The 24,170-nt window shown below is 40.6% G+C and overlaps 1 protein-coding gene across 2 annotated transcripts in view; it reads right to left on the reverse strand.

The window, feature by feature from the left end:
* LOC139762069 (uncharacterized) overlaps positions 1–24,170 on the reverse strand; it is a 455,708-nt gene that overhangs the window by 419,657 nt on the left and 11,881 nt on the right. For both annotated transcript variants that reach the window (XM_071686826.1, XM_071686827.1), the window contains one exon: positions 1,066–1,287. In XM_071686826.1, coding sequence (XP_071542927.1) covers positions 1,066–1,075 — 10 coding nt within the window. In that variant the 5' untranslated portion in view covers positions 1,076–1,287. The remainder of the gene's footprint in view (positions 1–1,065; positions 1,288–24,170) is intronic.

Below are 24,170 nucleotides of genomic sequence, written 5' to 3' on the forward strand. Positions count from 1 at the left end.
AACCATACAACATTGTTGGAACCACTATTCCCTCAAACATACCCATTTTTGCTTTCCGAGATAATGTTCTCGACTTCCACACATTTTTCAAGGCTCCCAAAATTTTCGCCCCCTCCCCCACCCTATGATCCACTTCCGCTTCCATGGTTCCATCCGCTGACAGATCCACTCCCAGATATCTAAAACACTTCACTTCCTCCAGTTTTTCTCCATTCAAACTCACCTCCCAATTGACTTGACCCTCACCCCTACTGTACCTAATAACCTTGCTCTTATTCACATTTACTCTCAACTTTCTTCTTCCACACACTTTACCAAACTCAGTCACCAGCTTCTGCAGTTTCTCACATGAATCAGCCACCAGCGCTGTATCATCAGCGAACAACAACTGACTCACTTCCCAAGCTCTCTCATCCCCAACACACTTCATACTTGCCCCTCTTTCCAGGACTCTTGCATTTACCTCCCTTACAACCCCATCCATAAACAAATTAAACAACCATGGAGACATCACACACCCCTGCCGCAAACCTACATTCACTGAGAACCAATCACTTTCCTCTCTTCCTACACGTACACATGCCTTACATCCTCGATAAAAACTTTTCACTGCTTCTAACAACTTGCCTCCCACACCATATATTCTTAATACCTTCCACAGAGCATCTCTATCAACTCTATCATATGCCTTCTCCAGATCCATAAATGCTACATACAAATCCATTTGCTTTTCTAAGTATTTCTCACATACATTCTTCAAAGCAAACATATGCATAGTAATAACATATGGTGAAGCAAGTAAAAAATGGTGATGGCTGGTTGCCTAGCACTACCCACTTCATGATATCAAAGGACTGGGTAGGTTGCTGCATGGCAGTTGATCCTTATGAATGAGCACCTGCCAACCTCTTAAATAGCAAAATAGTGAAAAGGAATACCTTCAAGGATAAGCCCTTTTTTGACAAGTAAGATGGTGCTTCAATAGAACTGAACTTAAGCAAATATCTCCTTTCTATATAGTCTATCTAAATGGAAGTGTAGAATCTTGATAATATTAGCACTTACCTAAAGTCATTCTTTAAACCATGTCCCACAAATTTCACACCCTTATCAACCAAGTATCTGAGTTTCACAGAAGTTGACTTGAGAGTTGTTAGATGTTTCTGTGAAAAATTTGCATCAAGGTCACCAGGTTTAATCCCATAAAACTGAGTGAGATAGTCAACCACTTGTTCTTGAGTAGAGATGTAGTCATCAAGGAAAGGAGTACCTTCCAAAGGTCCTTGCCTACAGTAAAAATGAAAAATTATCAAAAACTACAACTACATCAATGACATTATATCATTTCAAAATAAATGTTAAAACTAAACATTTGAAACATAATTATTGAAAGGTGAGATTTGAAAAATGGAAAACTGTTTCTCACTGGGGGAGTTTCCCCACAAACTTTGACAGAATCTCTGATATCCCATCAGGCTAGAGAGACAATCCCACCCACTATTCATCAGATGCAGCCTACAGCTTTGTTTTGCCTGTCAGTAACCTCCACTTGGCAATGACATTATTTTCCCAATGAGTGAGACACTCATCAAGCTGAGTTCTCCATAATTCTTAGAACATGGATGTCACTGATGTTGGTTACCATTGGATAAAAGGTTTTTGGAAGAGAAAAGAGGGTAGGACAGGAGATAGAAACTAAGGAAATTCTTTATAAGACACTGCCATGGAGAAAGATAGATTTTCAGTCTTCAAATTCATCCTTTTCTCTGAGGTTGCTTTGTTCCGTGAGCTTTGAGAGCACACCAACATGGAGTAGTAGGGTTAAAGGAAAACTTCTCATCCAAGAGAATTCTTCAGCACTCATCTTTTTTTCTGGGGTGGCTTTGTGCTGTGAGCTTTAAGAGCACTCCAACATGGAGGAAGGTTAGAGGAAACTTCTCAACCAAATAACCAATATGGTAAAATCAGTTACCTCAAAGATTATTCAGAAGCATAATTCTATATGTTGTCCCCTGTACACTAAATTGCTACAGTTTGCTATATCCAATGCACACATCTCACCCTCCTGAACATTCAGGCCTTGATAACTCCACCTACCTATTTCTCTTCATCTTTCTATTCCATTCTCAGTCTTATGGATGCCAATATGAATACAAATCAGCAAATAATGCATTAGTTGAAGAAAGAGAACAGCTGAATAAGCTATTGCTCATATATGAGACATTCAAGCAAATACAGGTTACACATGATCTGGTAATAAACAATATCCGAGACTTACTTTTCACAAATGACAGCACTCATCACAGACAATAAGGTTAACCATTCACTATCGCCAATATACTGAGATTTCCAATCTGCTAGGCAAAGCAATTTTTTTCTATTTTTGAAATAATATAAGACATCAAATATGCATGAAAATTAAGTCAGAGAGAAATAAAACATCACAGTTAAATGTCACGTGCAAGCCCCAAGATAATACTTTATGCATTACCCATCAACACCCCTCACTCCTCCAAACTTTTGCTAAAGTGTAAGTATTTATTTATTTATTCATTTTGCTTTGTCGCTGTCTCCCGTGTTTGCGAGGTAGCACAAGGAAACAGACAAAAGAAATGGCCCAACTCACCCCCATACACATGTATATACACATACGTCCACACACGCAAATATACATACCTATACATCTCAATGTACACATATATATACACACATATACCCATGCACACAATTCACACTGTCTGCCTTTATTCATTCCCATTGCCACCTTGCCACACATGGAATACCATCCCCCTCCCCCCTCATGTGTGCGGGGTCGCGATAGGAAAAGACAACAAAGGCCACATTTGTTCACACTCAGTCTCTAGCTGTCATGCAATAATGCCCGAAACCACAGCTCCCTTTCAACATCCAAGCCCCACACAGCTTTCCATGGTTTAGCCCAGACGCTTCAAATGCCCTGATTCAATCCACTGACAGCACGTCAACCCCAGTATACCACATCGATCCAATTCACTCTATTCCTTGCCCGCCTTTCACCCTCCTGCATGTTCAGGCCCCGATCACTCAAAATCTTTTTCACTCCATCTTTCCACCTCCAATTTGGTCTCCCACTTCTCCTTGTTCCCTCCACCTCCGACACATATATCCTCTTGGTCACTCTTTCCTCACTCATTCTCTCCATGTGACCAAACCATTTCAAAACACCCTCTTCTGCTCTCTCAACCACGCTCTTTTTATTTCCACACATCTCTCTTACCCTTACATTACTTACTCGATCAAACCACCTCACACCACATATTGTCCTCAAACATCTCATTTCCAGCACATCCACCCTCCTGTGCACAACTCTATCAATAGCCCACGCCTCGCAACCATACAACATTGTTGAAACCACTATTCCTTCAAACATACCCATTTTTGCTTTCCGAGATAATGTTCTCAACTTCCACACATTCTTCAAGGCTCCCAGGATTTTCGCCCCCTCCCCCACCCTATGATTCACTTCCGCTTCCATGGTTCCATCCGCTGCCAGATCCACTCCCAGATATCTAAAACACTTTACTTCCTCCAGTTTTTCTCCATTCAAACTTACCTCCCAATTGACTTGACCCTCAACCCTAATGTACCTAATAACCTTGCTCTTATTCACATTTACTCTTAACTTTCCTCTTTCACACACTTTACCAAACTCAGTCACCAGCTTCTGCAGTTTCTCACATGAATCAGCCACCAGCGCTGTATCATCAGCGAACAACAACTGACTCACTTCCCAAGCTCTCTCATCCACAACAGACTTCATTCTTGCCCCTCTTTCCAAAACTCTTGCATTCACCTCCCTAACTCCATCCATAAACAAATTAAACAACCATGGAGACATCACACACCCCTGCCGCAAACCTACATTCACTGAGAACCAATCACTTTCCTCTCTTCCTACACGTACACATGCCTTACATCCTCGATAAAAACTTTTCACTGCTTCTAACAACTTGCCTCCCACACCATATATTCTTAATACCTTCCACAGAGCATCTCTATCAACTCTATCATATGCCTTCTCCAGATCCATAAATGCTACATACAAATCCATTTGCTTTTCTAAGTATTTCTCACATACATTCTTCAAAGCAAACACCTGATCCACACATCCTCTACCACTTCTGAAACCACACTGCTCTTCCCCAATCTGATGCTCTGTACATGCCTTCACCCTCTCAATCAATACCCTCCCATATAATTTACCAGGAATACTCAACAAACTTATACCTCTGTAATTTGAGCACTCACTCTTATCCCCTTTGCCTTTGTACAATGGCACTATGCATGCATTCCGCCAATCCTCAGGCACCTCACCATGAGTCATACATACATTAAATAACCTTACCAACCAGTCAACAATACAGTCACCCCCTTTTTTAATAAATTCCACTGCAATACCATCCAAACCTGCTGCCTTGCCAGCTTTCATCTTCCGCAAAGCTTTTACTACCTCTTCTTTGTTTACCAAATCATTTTCCCCAACCCTCTCACTTTGCACACCACCTCGACCAAGACACCCTATATCTGCCACTCTATCATCAAACACATTCAACAAACCTTCAAAATAGACTCAGGTTGGGGTGTCTAAATGTGTGTGGATGTAACCAAGATGTGAAAAAAGGAGAGATAGGTAGTATGTTTGAGGAAAGGAACCTGGATGTTTTGGCTCTGAGTGAAACGAAGCTAAAGGGTAAAGGGGAAGAGTGGTTTGGGAATGTCTTGGGAGTAAAGTCAGGGGTTAGTGAGAGGACAAGAGCAAGGGAAGGAGTAGCAGTACTCCTGAAACAGGAGTGGTGGGAGTATGTGATAGAATGTAAGAAAGTAAATTCTCGATTAATATGGGTAAAACTGGAAGTTGATGGAGAGAGATGGGTGATTATTGGTGCATATGCACCTGGGCATGAGAAGAAAGATCATGAGAGGCAAGTGTTTTGGGAGCAGCTGAATGAGTGTGTTAGTGGTTTTGATACACGCGACCGGGTTATAGTGATGGGTGATTTGAATGCAAAGGTGAGTAATGTGGCAGTTGAGGGAATAATTGGTATACATGGGGTGTTCAGTGTTGTAAATGGAAATGGTGAAGAGCTTGTAGATTTATGTGCTGAAAAAGGACTGGTGATTGGGAATACCTGGTTTAAAAAGCGAGATATACATAAGTATACATATGTAAGTAGGAGAGATGGCCAGAGAGCGTTATTGGATTACGTGTTAATTGACAGGCGCACGAAAGAGAGACTTTTGGATGTAAATGTGCTGAGAGGTGCAACTGGAGGGATGTCTGATCATTATCTTGTGGAGGCTAAGGTGAAGATTTGTATGGGTTTTCAGAAAAGAAGAGTGAATGTTGGGGTAAAGAGAGTGGTGAGAGTAAGTGCGCTTGGGAAGGAGACTTGTGTGAGGAAGTACCAGGAGAGACTGAGTACAGAATGGAAAAAGGTGAGAACAATAGTAAGGGGAGTGGGGGAGGAATGGGATGTATTCAGGGAATCAGTGATGGATTGCGCAAAAGATGCTTGTGGCATGAGAACCGTGGGAGGTGGGTTGATTAGAAAGCGTAGTGAGTGGTGGGATGAAGAAGTAAGATTATTAGTGAAAGAGAAGAGAGAAGCATTTGGACGATTTTTGAGGGAAAAAAATGCAATTGAGTGGGAGATGTATAAAAGAAAGAGACAGGAGGTCAAGAGAAAGGTGCAAGAGGTGAAAAAGAGGGCAAATGAGAGTTGGGGTGAGAGAGTATCATTAAACTTTAGGGAGAATAAAAAGATGTTCTGGAAGGAGGTAAATAAAGTGCGTAAGACAAGGGAGCAAATGGGAACTTCAGTGAAGGGCGCTAATGGGGAGGTGATAACAAAGTGTAAGTGTTTATAATAATAAAGAAGTATGTCTTACACTGTTTTCCCTTTTACATATTTCTGTCCATAAATGACTCTTCTGTTATACTGTGTACAGCAAATAGCAATTTTTCTTTTTCCATACTTGGTTGCCATTTTCCTTGTTAGCAAGGTAGTGCCAGGAACAGATGAAGAAAGGCTGCATCCACTCCAATCCTTCTCTTGCTGTCATGTGTAATGCACCAAAACCACAGCTACCTATCCATAACTAAGGCCTCCAGAACTTTCCATGATTTATCCTGGACACTTCACATGCCCTAGCTCAGTCCACTGCCAGCACATTGACCCCAATATACCATACCATTTCAATTCACTCTATCCTGAGCATGCCTTTCACCCTCCTGCATGTTAAGGCTCAACTGCTCAAAATCTTTTTCACTCAAAACTTGTAAATATTATAACAAATTCATTATCACAAAGTGATTATGCTGAGGTACTTGCTAACCTCATAGAATAGTTTATGATGTCTATGAAGTCTATAAATTTTGGGGCATTCATTTTAGTCTTGTAATTCCATTTTTTTAAATACATTTGTCAAAAAATAATGCTCTATAATACTGCATACAATGAATGGTAAATCTTATAACAACTTCACTATCACAAAGCGATTATACTGAAGTATCTGCTACTGCTTCAGCACAAATGTTTACATCCTGTACTTATTTGGAATATTGGTGTGGTCTTACAGCATTTTTTTATTAAGTGCCTCTGTTCATCAATGATTACCCTATGATAACATTTACACTACATCATACTGTTACAAAGTAATTCATAAGGAAGTGATTACTACCGAGATTGTATAATTATGATATTCATAATTTTTTGACAATACAAGCCTTATACTGTTTTGCCCACATGCATTTACTCATCATTGGTTACTCTATAATACTGTATACATCAGTGTTAGGAAAAATGATGGAAAAAAATTATATGAGATAAAACTGTCATGTTTCTAGAAGAAAACAAAATCATATCAGACAACCAACACAGTTTCCACTATGGAAGATCCTGCCTTATGAATTTGCTGGAATTTTTTAATGTTATTAGAATTGAGACAAAAAAATCACCATCTGATGTAGCATATTTAGATTTCCAAAAGGCTTTCGGTAAAGTACCTCACAAGAGACTTTTACATAAACTCAAAGCACATGGAATCAGTGAAGAACTCTGTACATGGATCAGAGACTGGCTCACCAGAAGAAAACAGTGTGTAGTATTAAATGGCGGAGCCTCAAATTGGCTAGACATAATGAGTGTTATGCCACAGGGGTCGGCCCTAGGCCCTATTCTTCTCATAATATACATTAATGACCTAGAACTTGGTCTCATATCCAAGATCTCTAAATCTACAGACAATACTAACCTAGGAGGTAGAACTGTAAACAGGAAAGACTGAGAAATGATTCAAAGAAATCTTAACTTACCAGCACAGTGGTCAGACAGATGGCAAATGAAGTTTAATGTAGGCAAGTGTAAAGTTATGCACTTTGGAAACGAATATGTGTTACAACTACAAACTATCCGCAAACTCTCTCACTAAAGTAAATGAAGAAAAGGACCTTGGAGTTGTCATTAGCAACAATTTGAAATACACTGAATACTGTCAAGCAGCAAGTAAAAAAAGCAACCAAATGTTAGCTTTCATAGCCAAGAACATAGAGTATACGAAACCACAAACAATTCTCACACTTTATAATTCTCTATTAAGATAACACCTTGAATATGCAGTCCAGTTTTGGTCCCCAAACTATAAAAAAGACAAGGAAAAATTAGAATAAATACAAAGATGTGCAACAAAATTGATCCCAGCCTTAGAAATCTGGCAGACAGAGAGAGGTTAAAATGACTGGATCTCTTCTCCCTTAAAAAACGTAGACTTTGCTGCGACTTACTCCAAGTGTTCAAAAATATGAATAAGTACGATATAGTAAACCACAAGCATCTTTTCAAAATACAAGAAAATGCGGCTGTTAGGACAAATGGAATAAAACTCAAAATTAAAGACGTAGTACAGACGTGGGAGCTTCTTTTCCTATGGGTGTATTAAGCACTGGAAAAAGTTGCTGCCAGACTTAGTGAATGCTAAAACTATAATATCTTTGAAAGTCATTTACACAAATATTTCATAAATTCAGGTATACTGTAAGAAAAACGCCAGAAATGAATGTATAAATGGGGACACTAGAAGGCTAATGTGCAGAGTGGGGAGTCAGTGATAGCTTAAAATATGACTGAGCGGAATTACTTTTATATCATATCTTATTTTCTATATTCTATATCTTATTTTTTCTTTTCTCAGAGAACCCAGTCATGGGCTTATCGGGCCTCCTGTTGTCTGCCTTTCTCCTGTAAATTCATGTATATAATAAATAGCAAAAAGGGTGAAGAGAGTGGTGAGAGCAAGTGAGCTTGGAAAGGATACTCGGGTGAGGAAGTACCAAGAGAGATTGAATGGAGAATGGAAAAAGGTGAGAGCAAATGATGTAAGGGAAGTGGGGGAGGAATGGAATGTATTTAGGGAAGCAGAGATGACTTGCACAAAAGATGCTTGTGGCATGAGAAAAGTGGGAGGTGGGCAGATTTGAAAGGGTAGTGAGAGGTGGGATGAAGAAGTAAGATTGTTAGTGAAAGAGAAGAGAGGCATTTGGATGATTTTTGCAGAGAAGTAGTGTGATGGGAGATGTATAAAAGAGGCAGGACGTCAAGAGAAAGGTGCAAGAGGTAAAAAAGAGGGCAAGTGGAGTTGGGGTGAGAGAGTATCGTTAAATTTTGGGGAGAATAAAAAGATGTTTTGGAAAGAAGTAAATAAAGTGCATAAGACAAGAGAACAAATGGGAACATCGGTGAAAGGGGCTAATGGGGAGGTAATAACAAGTAGTGGTGAAGTGAGGAGATGGAGTGAGTATTTTGAAGGTTTGTTGGATGTGTTTGATGATAGAGTGGCAGATATAGGGTGTTCTGGTTGATGTGGTGTGCAAAGTAAGAGGGTCAGGGAGATTGGTTTGGTAAACAGAGAAGAGGTAGTGAAAGCTTTGCGGAAGATGAAAGCCGGCAAGGCGGCGGGTTTGGATGGTATTGCAGTGGAATTTATTAAAAAAGGGGGTGACTGTGTTGTTCACTGGTTGGTAAGGATATTCAATGTATGTATGGCTCATGGTGAGGTGCCTGAGGATTGGCAGAATGCATGCACAGTGCCAATGTATACAGGCAAAGGGGATAAGGGTGAGTGTTCAAATTACAGAGGCATAAGTTTGTTGAGTATGCCTGGAAAATTATAGGGGAAGGTATTGATTGAGAGGGTAAAGGCATATACAGATCATCAGACTGGGGAAGAGCAGTGTGGTTTCAGAAGTGGTAGAGGATGTGTGGATCAGGTGTTTGCTTTGAAGAATGTATGTGAGATATACTTAGAAAAGGAGATGGATTTTGTCATAGCATTTATGGATCTGGAGAAAGCATATGATAAGAGTTGATAGAGATGATCTATGGAAGTTATTAAAAGTATATGGTGTGGGTGGTAAGTTGCTAGAAGCAGCGAAAAACTTTTATCAAGGATGTAAGGCATGTGTATGAGTAGGAAGAGAGTTAAGTGACTGGTTCTCAGTGAATGTCGGTTGTGGATGACAGGGCTTAGGAAGTGAGTCAGTTGTTGTTCGCTGATGATACAGCGCTGATGGCTGATTTGGGTGAGAAACTGCAGAAGTTGGTGACTGAGTTAGGTAAAGTGTATGAAAGAAAGTTGAGAGTAAATCTGAATCAGAGCAAGGTTGTTAGGTTCAGTAGAGGTGAGGGACAAGTTAATTGTGAGGTAAGTTTGAATGGAGAAAAACTGGAGGAAGTGAAGTGTTTTAGATATCTGGCAGTGAATTTTGCAGCGGATGGAACCATGGAAGCAGAAGTGAGTCACAGGGCGGGGGAGGGGGCGAAGGTTTTGTGAGTATTGAAGAATGTGTGGAAGGCGAGAATGTTATCTCGGAGAGCAAAACTGGGTATGTTTGAAGGAATAGTGGTTCCAACAGTGTTATGGTTGCGAGGCATGGGCTATAGATAGGGTTGTGCGGAGGAGGGTGGATGTGTTGGAGATGAAATGTTTGAGAACAATATGTGGTGTGAGGTGGTTTGATTGAGCAAGTAATGAAAGGGTAAGAGAGATGTGTGGTAATGAAAAGTGTGGTTGAGAGAGCAAGAGAGGGTGTGTTGAAATGGTTTGGCCACATGGAGAGAATGAGTGAAGAAAGATTGACAAAGAGGATACATGTGTCAGAGGTGAAGGTAACGAGAAGTGGGAGACCAAATTGGAGGTGGAAAGATGGAGTGAAAAAGATTTTGAGTGATCAGGGCCTGAACATACAGGAGGATGAAAGGCATGCAAAAAATAGAGTGAATTGGAATGATGTGGTATACCACGGTCGACATGCTGTCAATGGATTGAACCACGGCATGTGAAGTGTCTGGGGTAAACCATGGAAAGTTTTGCGAGTCCTGGATGTGGAAAGGGAGCTGTGGTTTCGGTGCATTACACATGACAGCTAGAGACTGAGTGTGAATGAATGTGGCCTTTGTTGTCTTTTCCTAGCACTACCTTGCACGCGCATGGGGGAGAGGGTGCCATTTTTATGTGTGGCAGGGTGGCGACGGGAATGGATGAAGGCAGCATGTATGGATATGTATTTTTATTTTTTTTTTATTATACTTTGTCGCTGTCTCCCGCGTTTGCGAGGTAGCGCAAGGAAACAGACGAAAGAAATGGCCCAACCCCCCCCCCATACACATGTATATACATACGTCCACACACGCAAATATACACACCTACACAGCTTTCCATGGTTTTCCCAGACGCTTCACATGCCTTGATTCAATCCACTGACAGCACGTCAACCACGGTATACCACATCGCTCCAATTTACTCTATTCCTTGCCCTCCTTTCACCCTCCTGCATGTTCAGGCCCCGATCACACAAAATCTTTTTCACTCCATCTTTCCACCTCCAATTTGGTCTCCCTCTTCTCCTCGTTCCCTCCACCTCCGACACATATATCCTCTTGGTCAATCTTTCCTCACTCATTCTCTCCATGTGCCCAAACCACTTCAAAACACCCTCTTCTGCTCTCTCAACCACGCTCTTTTTATTTCCACACATCTCTCTCACCCTTACGTTACTCACTCGATCAAACCACCTCACACCACACATTGTCCTCAAACATCTCATTTCCAGCACATCCATCCTCCTGCGCACAACTCTATCCATAGCCCACGCCTCGCAACCATACAACATTGTTGGAACTACTATTCCTTCAAACAAACCCATTTTTGCTTTCCGAGATAATGTTCTCGACTTCCACACATTCTTCAAGGCCCCCAGAATTTTCGCCCCCTCCCCCACCCTATGATCCACTTCCGCTTCCATGGTTCCATCCGCTGACAGATCCACTCCCAGATATCTAAAACACTTCACTTCCTCCAGTTTTTCTCCATTCAAACTCACCTCCCAATTGACTTGACCCTCAACCCTACTATACCTAATAACCTTGCTCTTTTTCACATTTACTCTTAACTTTCTTCTTCCACACACTTTACCAAACTCAGTCACCAGCTTCTGCAGTTTCTCACATGAATCAGCCACCAGCGCTGTATCATCAGCGAACAACAACTGACTCACTTCCCAAGCTCTCTCATCCCCGACAGACTTCATACTTGCCCCTCTTTCCAAAACTCTTGCATTTACCTCCCTAACAACCCCATCCATAAACAAATTAAACAACCATGGTGACATCACACACCCCTGCCGCAAACCTACATTCACTGAGAACCAATCACTTTCCTCTCTTCCTACACGTACACATGCCTTACATCCTCGATAAAAACTTTTCACTGCTTCTAACAACTTGCCTCCCACACCATATATTCTTAATACCTTCCACAGAGCATCTCTATCAACTCTATCATATGCCTTCTCCAGATCCATAAATGCTACATACAAATCCATTTGCTTTTCTAAGTATTTCTCACATACATTCTTCAAAGCAAACACCTGATCCACACATCCTCTACCACTTCTGAAACCACACTGCTCTTCCCCAATCTGATGCTCTGTACATGCCTTCACCCTCTCAATCAATACCCTCCCATATAATTTACCAGGAATACTCAACAAACTTATACCTCTGTAATTTGAGCACTCACTCTTATCCCCTTTGCCTTTGTACAATGGCACTATGCACGCATTCCGCCAATCCTCAGGCACCTCACATTGAGTCATACATACATTAAATAACCTTACCAACCAGTCAACAATACAGTCACCCCCTTTTTTAATAAATTCCACTGCAATACCATCCAAACCTGCTGCCTTGCCGGCATTCATCTTCCGCAAAGCTTTCACTACCTCTTCTCTGTTTACCAAATCATTTTCCCTAACCCTCTCACTTTGCACACCACCTTGACCAAAACACCCTATATCTGCCACTCTATCATCAAACACATTCAACAAACCTTCAAAATACTCACTCCATCTCCTTCTCACATCACCACTACTTGTTATCACCTCCCCATTTGCGCCCTTCACTGACGTTCCCATTTGCTCCCTTGTCTTACGCACTTTATTTACCTCCTTCCAGAACATCTTTTTATTCTCCCTAAAATTTAATGATACTCTCTCACCCCAACTCTCATTTGCCCTTTTTTTCGCCTCTTGCACCTTTCTCTTGACCTCCTGTCTCTTTCTTTTATACATCTCCCACTCAATTGCATTTTTTCCCTGCAAAAATCGTCCAAATGCCTCTCTCTTCTCTTTCACTAATACTCTTACTTCTTCATCCCACCACTCACTACCCTTTCTAATCAACCCACCTCCCACTCTTCTCATGCCACAAGCATCTTTTGTGCAATCCATCACTGATTCCCTAAATACATCCCATTCCTCCCCCACTCCCCTTACTTCCATTGTTCTCACCTTTTTCCATTCTGTACTCAGTCTCTCCTGGTACTTCCTCACACAGGTCTCCTTCCCAAGCTCACTTACTCTCACCACCCTCTTCACCCCAACATTCACTCTTCTTTTCTGAAAACCCATACAAATCTTCACCTTTGCCTCCACAAGATAATGGATAATGGATATGTACGTGTATATATGTATATGTCTGAATATGTATATGTATGTATACATTGAAATGTATAGGTATGTATGTGTGTGTGTGTGGGCATTTATGTATACAGATGTGTATATGAGTGGGTTGGGCCATTCATTCGTCTGTTTCCTTGTGCTACCTCGCTAATGCAGGAGACAGCAACTAAGTATAAGAAAATATGAATAAATAAATAAATAGTAAATATCGTTACAATTTTACAGTTACAAATCAATTATTTTGAGGTACAGTAAATCCTCAATCTAATGGACTAATAGGGGGAAGGGGTGTCTGTTAATGCCAAAAGTCCGTTAAATTGAATGCAACCTGTTTCTGTGCCACATTTAAGTTCAAACGCTTTCTTTTAACTTTTCTATCACGATAAGATTTAGTGTGAGGTACAACAGTTGGGCAGCAGGCACCCGTCAGTGAAAATGCTCACCAGGCAGTTGGGGGAAGGAGTCAGACTAAGACAGAGGTGATGCCACCCCTCTCCTATTAAAGGATACTTCTTTATAATACATTAAGGATGGACTACCTGCTTTCACTGCACCTCTTACATGAAGCAGTGAGTAGGATTCGAACCTATGCATGAAAATCCTAGTTTATCACAAGACTGCTCATCTTCTTCAGTTTTCTGCAAAAATGGGGAATCATGGCCTGCATCTCCTCAGCCCACTCCCCAAAGTCCAGTGGAAGCACCAAAGCAGTGTTAAAGGCAGCCAAACAGGTGTTGAGGGGCAACACGTGTTGAAAGTAGCCTGCACAACAAAGTGACTCAGGCTATGCTCAAGATCTCACCCCCCCCCAAGAGAGGGGGGGATAAGTCATCCTCACAGCTGGTAAGAGGAAAACAGTCGCAAGATGGTGTCCCAGCATCCCATCAACATTCTCTGATAAACCAGCGATGAAGAACTGCTCTGCAAAACAGGAAGCAGGCCATAGTAGAGAGCCAGGTTCAAATGCAGGGTGGCCCACTAGGTGATGCTGCTACACTGCCCCACCTGTCCATGGGCACCCATGTCTGTGTGCAGAACATCGCTTTGAAGGTGTGAGATAGGCATAGTTGTGGTGGTAAAGCTGCACAGACAATACTCAGGGAAGCTGGTCAGATTCAAGCCACCACAGTTGGGCTATGCCTTGCAGTAAATTCACTCACCAAGCAATAAGATGAAATAACAAGAAATTAAGTAAGAAACTTGTCTGAAAAGGATGTAAAGAAATAGTACTGTGCATAATAGTGGATGAATGTAACAAAATGACTTAGGAAAATATCAATACAAACAGCATATATAAATCTAAGAGGTTGTATGAAAGCAGAAAATGTTTAAGTGATGGGGTGCCATGAGTGTAAAATTTCTTCCTCATACAGTACACATAGGGATTGAGAAATAAGCAACTTTACACAAAAATTAGAGACTAAAAAAGTTGGATGTAAATTACTGATCATTTTTGGCTTGAAAGATCATACACCAGGTAAGAAAGAAAGGGGAAAGAAAACAGAAATGCTTTCTAAAAGAGTACTGGAGGGAACTGAATTCCAGATTCAATTTTGGTAATAAAAGAAAGGGGAAGAATTGATGGTTATAATCATTATGTAAGAGGGTGGCCAGTTGTGATTACATTTGACTTTGAATCTTTTACCCATGAGACTTGGGAAAGCTGAGAAACCAAAGGACAAAGTGGAATACAGTGGGGTATTTGTCAGATGTGATAGGTCAAAGGAAGAGAGGAAGAGAAGCAAATAATACAATCAGAAGGCAAAACGATGATGTCAAATAAGACAAGACGGCAGAGAGGCCAATAGAGCTGGGAGTTGATTATGTCAGACTGAAAGTTATGCATTCAAACGTTAACAGATTAATAGCTAATGGTTTAGATGTTAAAATTCAAGGACTGTATAAGTAATAGGGCACCTAATACTGTTGGAGTCATGGAACCAGCTTTCTAAAGAGATTAGATCTCTCTTGTTTTAACCAGAGGGGTACATGATGGCGGTAAAGATAAAGCACAGGAGAGGAATGCCTGGCACTCTTAATAAAAAATAACCTCATGTTTCAAGAAATAGTGGAGGATGGCCCATTCACACAATACATAATGAAAAAAGTAACTGTAGGGAAGAAGAGCATATTGGTGTTCCTACAACTAATTACAACAATCCAGAATCGATTTACAGATGTTCCTGACTTACAACCTATGTGACTTACAACCATCTATACATATGACCGGAAATAACATAAATGAATAAATATACATAAATATAAAGAGAAAGAGAAGAGAGAGGCATTTGGACGATTTTTGCAGGGAAAAAATGCAATTGAGTGGGAGAAGTATAAAAGAAAGAGACAGGAGGTCAAGAGAAAGGTGCAAGAGGTGAAAAAAAGGGCAAATGAGAGTTGGGGTGAGAGACTATCAGTAAATTTTAGGGAGAATAAAAAGATGTTCTGGAAGGAGGTAAATAGGGTGCGTAAGACAAGGGAGCAAATGGGAACTTCAGTGAAGGGCGTAAATGGGGAGGTGATAACAAGTAGCGGTGATGTGAGAAGGAGATGGAATGAGTATTTTGAAGGTTTGTTAAATGTGTCTGATGACAGAGTGGCAGATATAGGGTGTTTTGGTCGAGGTGGTGTACAAAGTGAGAGGGTTAGGGAAAATGATTTGATAAACAGAGAAGAGGTAGTAAAAGCTTTGCGGAAGATGAAAGCCGGCAAGGCAGCAGGTTTGGATGGTATTGCAGTGGAATTTATTAAGAAAGGGGGTGACTGTATTGTTGACTGGTTGGTAAGGTTATTTAATGTATGTATGACTCATGGTGAGGTGCCTGAGGATTGGCGGAATGCGTGCATAGTGCCATTGTACAAAGGCAAAGGGGATAAGAGTGAGTGCTCAAATTACAGAGGTATAAGTTTGTTGAGTATTCCTGGTAAATTATATGGGAGGGTATTGATTGAGAGGGTGAAGGCATGTACAGAGCATCAGATTGGGGAAGAGCAGTGCGGTTTCAGAAGTGGTAGAGGATGTGTGGATCAGGTGTTTGCTTTGAAGAATGTATGTGAGAAATACTTAGAAAAGCAAATGGATTTGTATGTAGCATTTATGGATCTGGAGAAGGCATATGATAGAGTTGATAGAGATGCTCTGTGGAAGGTATTAAGAATATATGGTGTGGGAGGCAAGTTGTTAGAAGCAGTGAAAAGTTTTTATCGAGGATGTAAGGCATGTGTACGTGTAGGAAGAGAGGAAAGTGATTGGTTCTCAGTGAATGTAGGTTTGCGGCAGGGGTGTGTGATGTCTCCATGGTTGTTTAATTTGTTTATGGATGGGGTTGTAAAGGAGGTAAATGCAAGAGTCCTGGAAAGAGGGGCAAGTATGAAGTCTGTTGGGGATGAGAGAGCTTGGGAAGTGAGTCAATTGTTGTTCGCTGATGATACAGCGCTGGTGGCTGATTCATGTGAGAAACTGCAGAAGCTGGTGACTGAGTTTGGTAAAGTGTGTGGAAGAAGAAAGTTGAGAGTAAATGTGAATAAGAGCAAGGTTATTAGGTACAGTAGGGGTGAGGGTCAAGTCAATTGGGAGGTGAGTTTGAATGGAGAAAAACTGGAGGAAGTGAAGTGTTTTAGATATCTGGGAGTGGATCTGTCAGCGGATGGAACCATGGAAGCGGAAGTGGATCATAGGGTGGGGGAGGGGGCGAAAATTTTGGGAGCCTTGAAAAATGTGTGGAAGTCGAGAACATTATCTCGGAAAGCAAAAATGGGTATGTTTGAGGGAATAGTGGTTCCAACAATGCTGTATGGTTGCGAGGCGTGGGCTATGGATAGAGATGTGCGCAGGAGGATGGATGTGCTGGAAATGAGATGTTTGAGGACAATGTGTGGTGTGAGGTGGTTTGATCGAGTAAGTAACGTAAGGGTAAGAGAGATGTGTGGAAATAAAAAGAGCGTGGTCGAGAGAGCAGAAGAGGGTGTTTTGAAATGGTTTGGGCACATGGAGAGAATGAGTGAGGAGAGATTGACCAAGAGGATATATGTGTCGGAGGTGGAGGGAACGAGGAGAAGAGGGAGACCAAATTGGAGGTGGAAAGATGGAGTGAAAAAGATTTTGTGTGATCGGGGCCTGAACATGCAGGAGGGTGAAAGGAGGGCAAGAAATAGAGTGAATTGGAGTCATGTGGTATACAGGGGTTGACGTGCTGTCAGTGGATTGAAGCAAGGCATGTGAAGCGTCTGGGGTAAACCATGGAAAGCTGTGTAGGTATGTATATTTGCGTGTCTGGACGTGTGTATGTACATGTGTATGGGGGGGGGGGGTTGGGCCATTTCTTTCGTCTGTTTCCTTGCGCTACCTCGCAAACGCGGGAGACAGCGACAAAGTATAAAAAAAAAAAAAAAAAAAAAAAAAAAAAATATAAAGATCACACTTGATCGTATATCCACCAGTGCTAATAGTTGCATGCGTGCAGTACTGAATGTCAGAAGATCCCAGCATTTTGTACATCACAGCATCTCTCTCAGTTCTTGCTCTCAGTTACCATTCCGTTAGCATGCATTATTCAAGAGAATCTAACAAATTTTTGTGCTGGATTAAAACATTTTTGTATTAAACCCCAAAGTAGATGACAAGCAAGAGGAGAAACTCGTCACATGTTGATAAATCTGGCAAGAAACTGAGGAAGATGCTTGATTTAGAATTGAAAATGAAGGGCCCATCCATTAAATGCAAAAGTTGTTGATGCTGTGGATGGAAGATCTAATTCAAAAAAATGTACCACTAAGTTAACTGACAATTCTGGCGAAGGCTAAAACTCTCTCTGAGACTATGAAGGAGTGCGTGGGAGAGGATTACAACGAGAACTTCACAACAAGTCATGGTTGGTTGAAGAGATTCAAAAGATACAGCTTGCACATCTGAGTCACTGCTGAAGCAGCAAGTGCTGACAAAGGAGCTGACAAAAAGTACACTGAAAGTCTGGATGAATCAATTCATGAACTAAAGAATCTTAAATATAAGGTAACAAGAAACTACAGAATCATATAATAAAGCTGGTTGATAAAAAATGAGATAATCGTGATAGAAATTGAGAGGATAAAAGAATGCTGTACAGGTATACGAATTCTACACACCGTGCTGATATACATCTGACTTACGTCCATTTCGAGATAAGACCGGTCAGTCAGAAAAGAACTCGGATGTATTTCAGAAAGCATCTGTACAATGATAACAATGAACAATCATGATGGTATATGAAGTTGTAAAATACATGCTTCTCAGAGATGTTGAGTACTGATGATGAGGGGTACCAATAGGAAAGAGCCAAATTAGAGGAATTTACATTCTTATAGTGACGGGTTTTTATTAAGTGTATACATAAAAATTTCCTTTATCAACATGTAAGTGAGCATACAAAGTTATGAGAGGGACTGACACACCATCATTCGTAGATCTTATCTTCAAACATACTTGCATGGATATTGAGAATATTCTACATGGTAAAAAATGACATCAAAAACCTGGTGGTAAGAAAAGACATAAAGAGGATATATAGTTGAGGAAACTACATAAATCTCAACAATTTCTATGATAACACAGTGAGAAATGGCGTTCAGTAGCCAGGAAACAGGGCTTTATGGTGAGAGATTGTGATAGTGATATAAGAAATGGGTATCTCTAGCCTCACCTACTGAGAGAATATGAAAAAAGAGGAAAGAATTATTTAACAGATGTCATAAAGCAAATAAGCTGATGTGCAGTTGTGTACATATAGATGGCTCACAATTCAGCTTTTGCAAGGTCTAAAAAGCAAGACATGAGCATAGCAAGTTAAGAAAGGAAAAACAAAGAAACTCTGAAAAAATATTGTGAACAACGCAAGAGAAAATCTGCAACTTTTCGATAAATTCATCAGGAGTCACCGGTTATTTACAGAGCAGGCAACCAGGCTATGGGGTTTAGTGGCAAGGAGTGTTCAGGAGAATGTGAGGAGCTGAGCATCAAGTTCAAGAGTGCTTTTACAGTGGAAGATACTATAGCCCAACTGTTGATGATGTGAGGAACTGAATAATAAGTTCAAATTTTTTTTACAGTGGAGGACAATATAGCCCTAACACCAGTGAGATGATACTAGAATAAGTTTTAGAACACATTAAGATATCTAGAAAAGACATTAACAAAATGCTAAAAGGCCTTGACCATTACAAGACTCATTTCTTTCTTTCTTTTAAACTATTCGCCATTTCCCGCGTTAGTGAGGTAGCGTTAAGAACAGAGGACTGGGCCTTTTTTGGAATATCCTCACCTGGCCCCACTCTGTTCCTTCTTTTGGAAAATTAAAAAAAAAAAAAAAGAGAGGGGAGGATTTCCAGCCCCCCGCTCCCTCCCCTTTTAGTTGCCTTCTACGACACGCAGGGAATACGTGGGAAGTATTCTTTATCCCCTATCCCCAGGACTAATAAAATTTCACCAAATGTAATGAAGATGTGCAGTGATACAATGGACAAACTTCTTGGAATACTTTTCAAGATGTCACTGGAGAAAGGATATGTGCTAAGGGAATGGAAATGGATGAATGTTATACCAATTTGCAAGAAAGATGACCAAGAGTAGGCTCTTGGGTGGATTGTTTATATCTGGAGTGCCATAAAGCTTTTGACACTGTACCATATGGGAAGCTGTGTAAGAAGCTGGATTACCAGGCAGAAATAAAGGGGGACACTAACTGATTGATTAAATTATCTCAGTGGAAAGGAACAAAGGACACATGTAAGAGGAGCATTCTCCAAATGGGTCAAGGTGAACATTGGAAATATGTTCGAGAAAGGCAAGCCTGTTTGCAGATGATACCATGTTGTTTGCTAAGAGTGAAGAGGAGTTTCAGAGGGTTATAAGTGTGTTTAATGTGTGTAAGTGTAGGTATGCAAAGGTAAATGCACGTAAAAGTAAGTAAAGTAATGGGGTTTGAAGAAAACAGAGTGAAAGTACTTTGTAAAACCATACAGAGTGAGAGAAGAAAGTGCACTTAATAGTGCTTTGGATATGGGGAGGAAAAGGGTGAAGGGGTGAGGGAATTTAAGTATTTAGGAAATGTCTTGAGGTAAGTTTGGTGGTATGAAAGGAGAGATGGGGAGAGAGCCATACAGGGTAGAGGAGTCATTATGTCCCTTAATAGACAAATAATGAAGGGTAGAGGTGTAAGCATGGAAGTGAAGAGAGGATTAAGAGACTGAACAGGCCTCCCAACCTTGACCTATACAGCCAAAACATGGACATGGAATGAGTCACAGAGGTCAAGAATCCAGGCTGTGGAAATGAGCTATTTGAGAAGAGCCAGAGGTATGACTAGATGGAATGGAGAAGGAAATGAAGGGGTGTATGAAAAATGAGGTACGGCAGGCAGGGGATGCAAAGGGAATGAATTGTAGAGTGGTAGAATGATGAAATGTAATTCTTTAAGGTGGTTTGGGCATGTGGAAAGAATGCAAGACTGGGAATTTACAGAGAGAGTATGATGGTACAATTAAAGGGGTTGGTGTGAGAGGATGACCAACTGTGACATGGGCAAATAGGGTGAAGGAATACTATAGGGAGAAAAATGGTGGATGAATGCGTAGAATGGTGTGTGCCAGGAGGCATACAAGGACAGGGTTAAGTGGAGACTTTTTTGCTGTGGCCATCCTTTGATGAGAGTTTCCAGAGGGATGGGCATCAGAGATACAGAAAGACAGATATTATAAAGAACAGCAGAGAGCTAAAAGGTTTTATTCTCGGAATATTACTCTTCTTAAGCCATGTAATTGACTTGCCTGAAGGTGTGGACTCCTACCTGAATACATTTGCAGACGATGCAAAGGTCAGAAGGGAAGTAAAAAGCAGAAAGGATTCCATCAAGTTACAAGGAAACCTAAACAGCCTCCAAATATAGTCTGATACACAATTGATGAAATTCAGCCCTAAAATATGTACAGTAATAAGGATGGTACAAAGTAAAAGAAGGCCTCAATATGATTATTACTAAGGAGATGAGCTTCAGGATTGTGAGTGTGAGAGAAGGGCTTGGGAGTTGACATTGTCCCTAACCTGTTGCTAAAGTCATGCATAAGGAAAATAGTTAAGGACACCAACAGTTTGTTGGCAAATATGAAAGTAGCTGCTACCATCCTTCATGAGACTAAAACTAGTATATGTCACTCAAGTTTGTTCACTTAACCTAAAGAAGCAGAGAGAGCTAATACAGAAGGTCCAGAGGAGCAACATAGACATGTACCAGAATTAGGAGATGAGTTATGGGTAAAGGCTAGATGTTTAAAATTCACCTATCTTGGAGGAGAGAAAAAATAGGGATGACCTTTAGTTTTTTTTTTAATGTACTGTATCACTGAAAAAGAAAATAAGCAAAGCAACAAGAGGACACAACACAAACTCAAGCAAGAAACTATTGTTTATATTATCATATTCTGTTTGCCTTGAGGAATACTCTATGCTGGAGTTGCCCTCTGTCACTGGCCTGTCGAGGGTGAGGCACTAAAGGCTAAAAGGCAGCACATGAGACCAACATTTTGCTAAGGAGTAAAAGGGACAAGAAACTGAAGGTAATGGCTCTGAATGTTCATGGGATGACTGGTGAGAATAAATGGAGGAAACCTGAAGAGAATTTTACAAGTTATAGATTGGATGTGCTGGGGATTGGGGAAACCCATATCCTTGGACAGGGTGTATGGAGTGAATACGGAAAAGATGAATGAAAGTTGTGGGAGGGTGTTGAAGGAAGTGATATGAACAGGAATGAAAATTATTAAGGAGGAGGAGAAGGAGGATGTGCAACTGTGCTATCAGCAGGAGTATAGGCGGGTGTTACAGAGCATGGATGCAATGGATCAAGAATAGTGTGAAAAGACTGCAGCTGTGAAGTCTGCATGGTTATGTGTATAACTGTAAATATGAAGACTATGTGAGGCAAGGATGAAATGAAGCATTTCTGGAAAAATTGGAATGACTTTATAAAAGGGTTTGAGAAGGAGAGGAAGGTCACTGTAATGGGTGATATTGATGCAAAGGTGGGATGTGATCAAAATGGCAAGATAGTCAGAAGAACGAAAAGGAAAAAAAATGTTGGAAAGGAAGAAGATGAATCAGAAAGAATGCAAGGAATATGAAAGAAGGGTGACAAAAAATTTAGATGAAAGTTCAGTAAATGTAGAGATGTAGTCATGTAAATGAGGTGTTTGAAATGTTTGGATGACAAAAGTTTTAGAAGAAATTCCAGTAAATGTAGAGATGTAGTCATGGGAATGATGTGTTTAAAATGTTTAGAGAAAGACTTAAAGGCTGTAGAAGCAGCAGTTGGATACCATGTTGTGAGATATAAGAATAAAAGTGGAAATGCATGGTGGACATATGAGATTAGAAATGATGTGGATTAGAAGAAAATGGCATATCACAGATTGTTCAAAAGGATTGCACCAGTGGAATTTCAGCATAGAGGAGGGAAGAATATGAGATGTGTAAGCAGAATGTTAAGAGGCTGACAGAGGAAAATAAAGAAAGAGTAGATGAAGGTTTTAGAAACAGCTTGATGGAAAAATCTAAAAAAAATAAGAAATTGTACTGGAAGGAGGAGAACAAGGAAAGAGGTGGATGTAAGGGTGGAAATGTTAATATGAGAAGTAAGGAAGGGGAGTTGCTAATCAAAAGGAGAAAGTGAAAAGAAGCTGGAAAGAGTATATTGAAGAACTGATGAATGCGGGATAAATTAAGGTAGCACTTGTTACATGCACAGGTAAGGAGGATAGACAGAAAAGGATATAAAAGCTGGGACCTTTAGTAAGAAGGGAAGTTAAAAGGGTTTCTAAGGATGATGAAAGAAGGAAAGGCAACTGGTGTGAACAGAATTACAACTGAAATGTTGAAGTATGGAGCAGAAAGTTTGACAGAGTGGAAGCATTTGATATGTAATCTAACACGAAAACAGAAGACTGTGCCTGAGGATGGGGTGAAAGTTATTACTGTTCCTTTATCAAAAGGAAAAGTTGCTAGGATATATGTAACAATGATAGGGAGCATAACAGGAAAAGTGTATGTAAGAGTGTTGACTGATAAAGTGAAGGAAAAGAATGAATGCAGAAAAAGTGAGGAGCAAGGGGGTTTTAGGAAAGGTTGGGAATGTGTGGATCAGATGTCTGTGGTGAGAATGACTGTAGAAGGCTAGCTAGTGAAAGGTAAGAAGCTGTATGCACCTTTCATAGATCTGGAGATAGTGAATAAAACAGTTAAGTGGAATGCTTTATGAGATATGTTAAGATTATATGGGTTAGGGGGACAACTGTTGGATGCTGTAAATACCTTCTAAAGAGGAGTAAATGTCTGTGTGAGAGTGGATGGAGAGTTGAGCAGAAGGTTTGTCTTAAGTATGAGGCAGGGCTATGTGATGCCTTCTAAGACATGCAGGGAATATGTGGGCAGTATTCATTCTCCCCTATCCCAATGGATTATAACATAATTTTTTTTGTGTACATATTTGCCACTTCCCATACCAGTAAGGCAGTGTCAAGAAAAGATGACTGAGCCTTAGAGGGAAAAATCCTCACTTAGCCCTGTCCCTTCTTTTGTATAGGTAAAACAAGAGGGGAGGATTTTGAGACACCACTCAAACCACTATTAGTCACCTTTTATGATATGCAGAGAATACGTGGGAAATACTCTTTCTCCCCTAACCTAAGGAATGAATAATAATAATAACAATAATATCAAAATACTTAGAAAAACAAATGGATTTGTATGTAGCATTTATGGATCTGGAGAAGGCATATGATAGAGTTGATAGAGATGCTCTGTGGAAGGTATTAAGAATATATGGTGTGGGAGGAAAGTTGTTAGAAGCAGTGAAAAGTTTTTATCGAGGATGTAAGGCATGTGTACGTGTAGGAAGAGAGGAAAGTGATTGGTTCTCAGTGAATGTAGGTTTGCAGCAGGGGTGTGTGATGTCTCCATGGTAGTTTAATTTGTTTATGGATGGGGTTGTTAAGGAGGTGAATGCAAGAGTTTTGGAAAGAGGGGCAAGTATGCAGTCTGTTGTGGATGAGAGAGCTTGGGAAGTGAGTCAGTTGTTGTTCGCTGATGATA

Source organism: Panulirus ornatus, chromosome 3 (genome assembly GCF_036320965.1).
Source record: "Panulirus ornatus isolate Po-2019 chromosome 3, ASM3632096v1, whole genome shotgun sequence".
NCBI classification, from domain to species: Eukaryota; Metazoa; Arthropoda; class Malacostraca; order Decapoda; family Palinuridae; genus Panulirus; species Panulirus ornatus.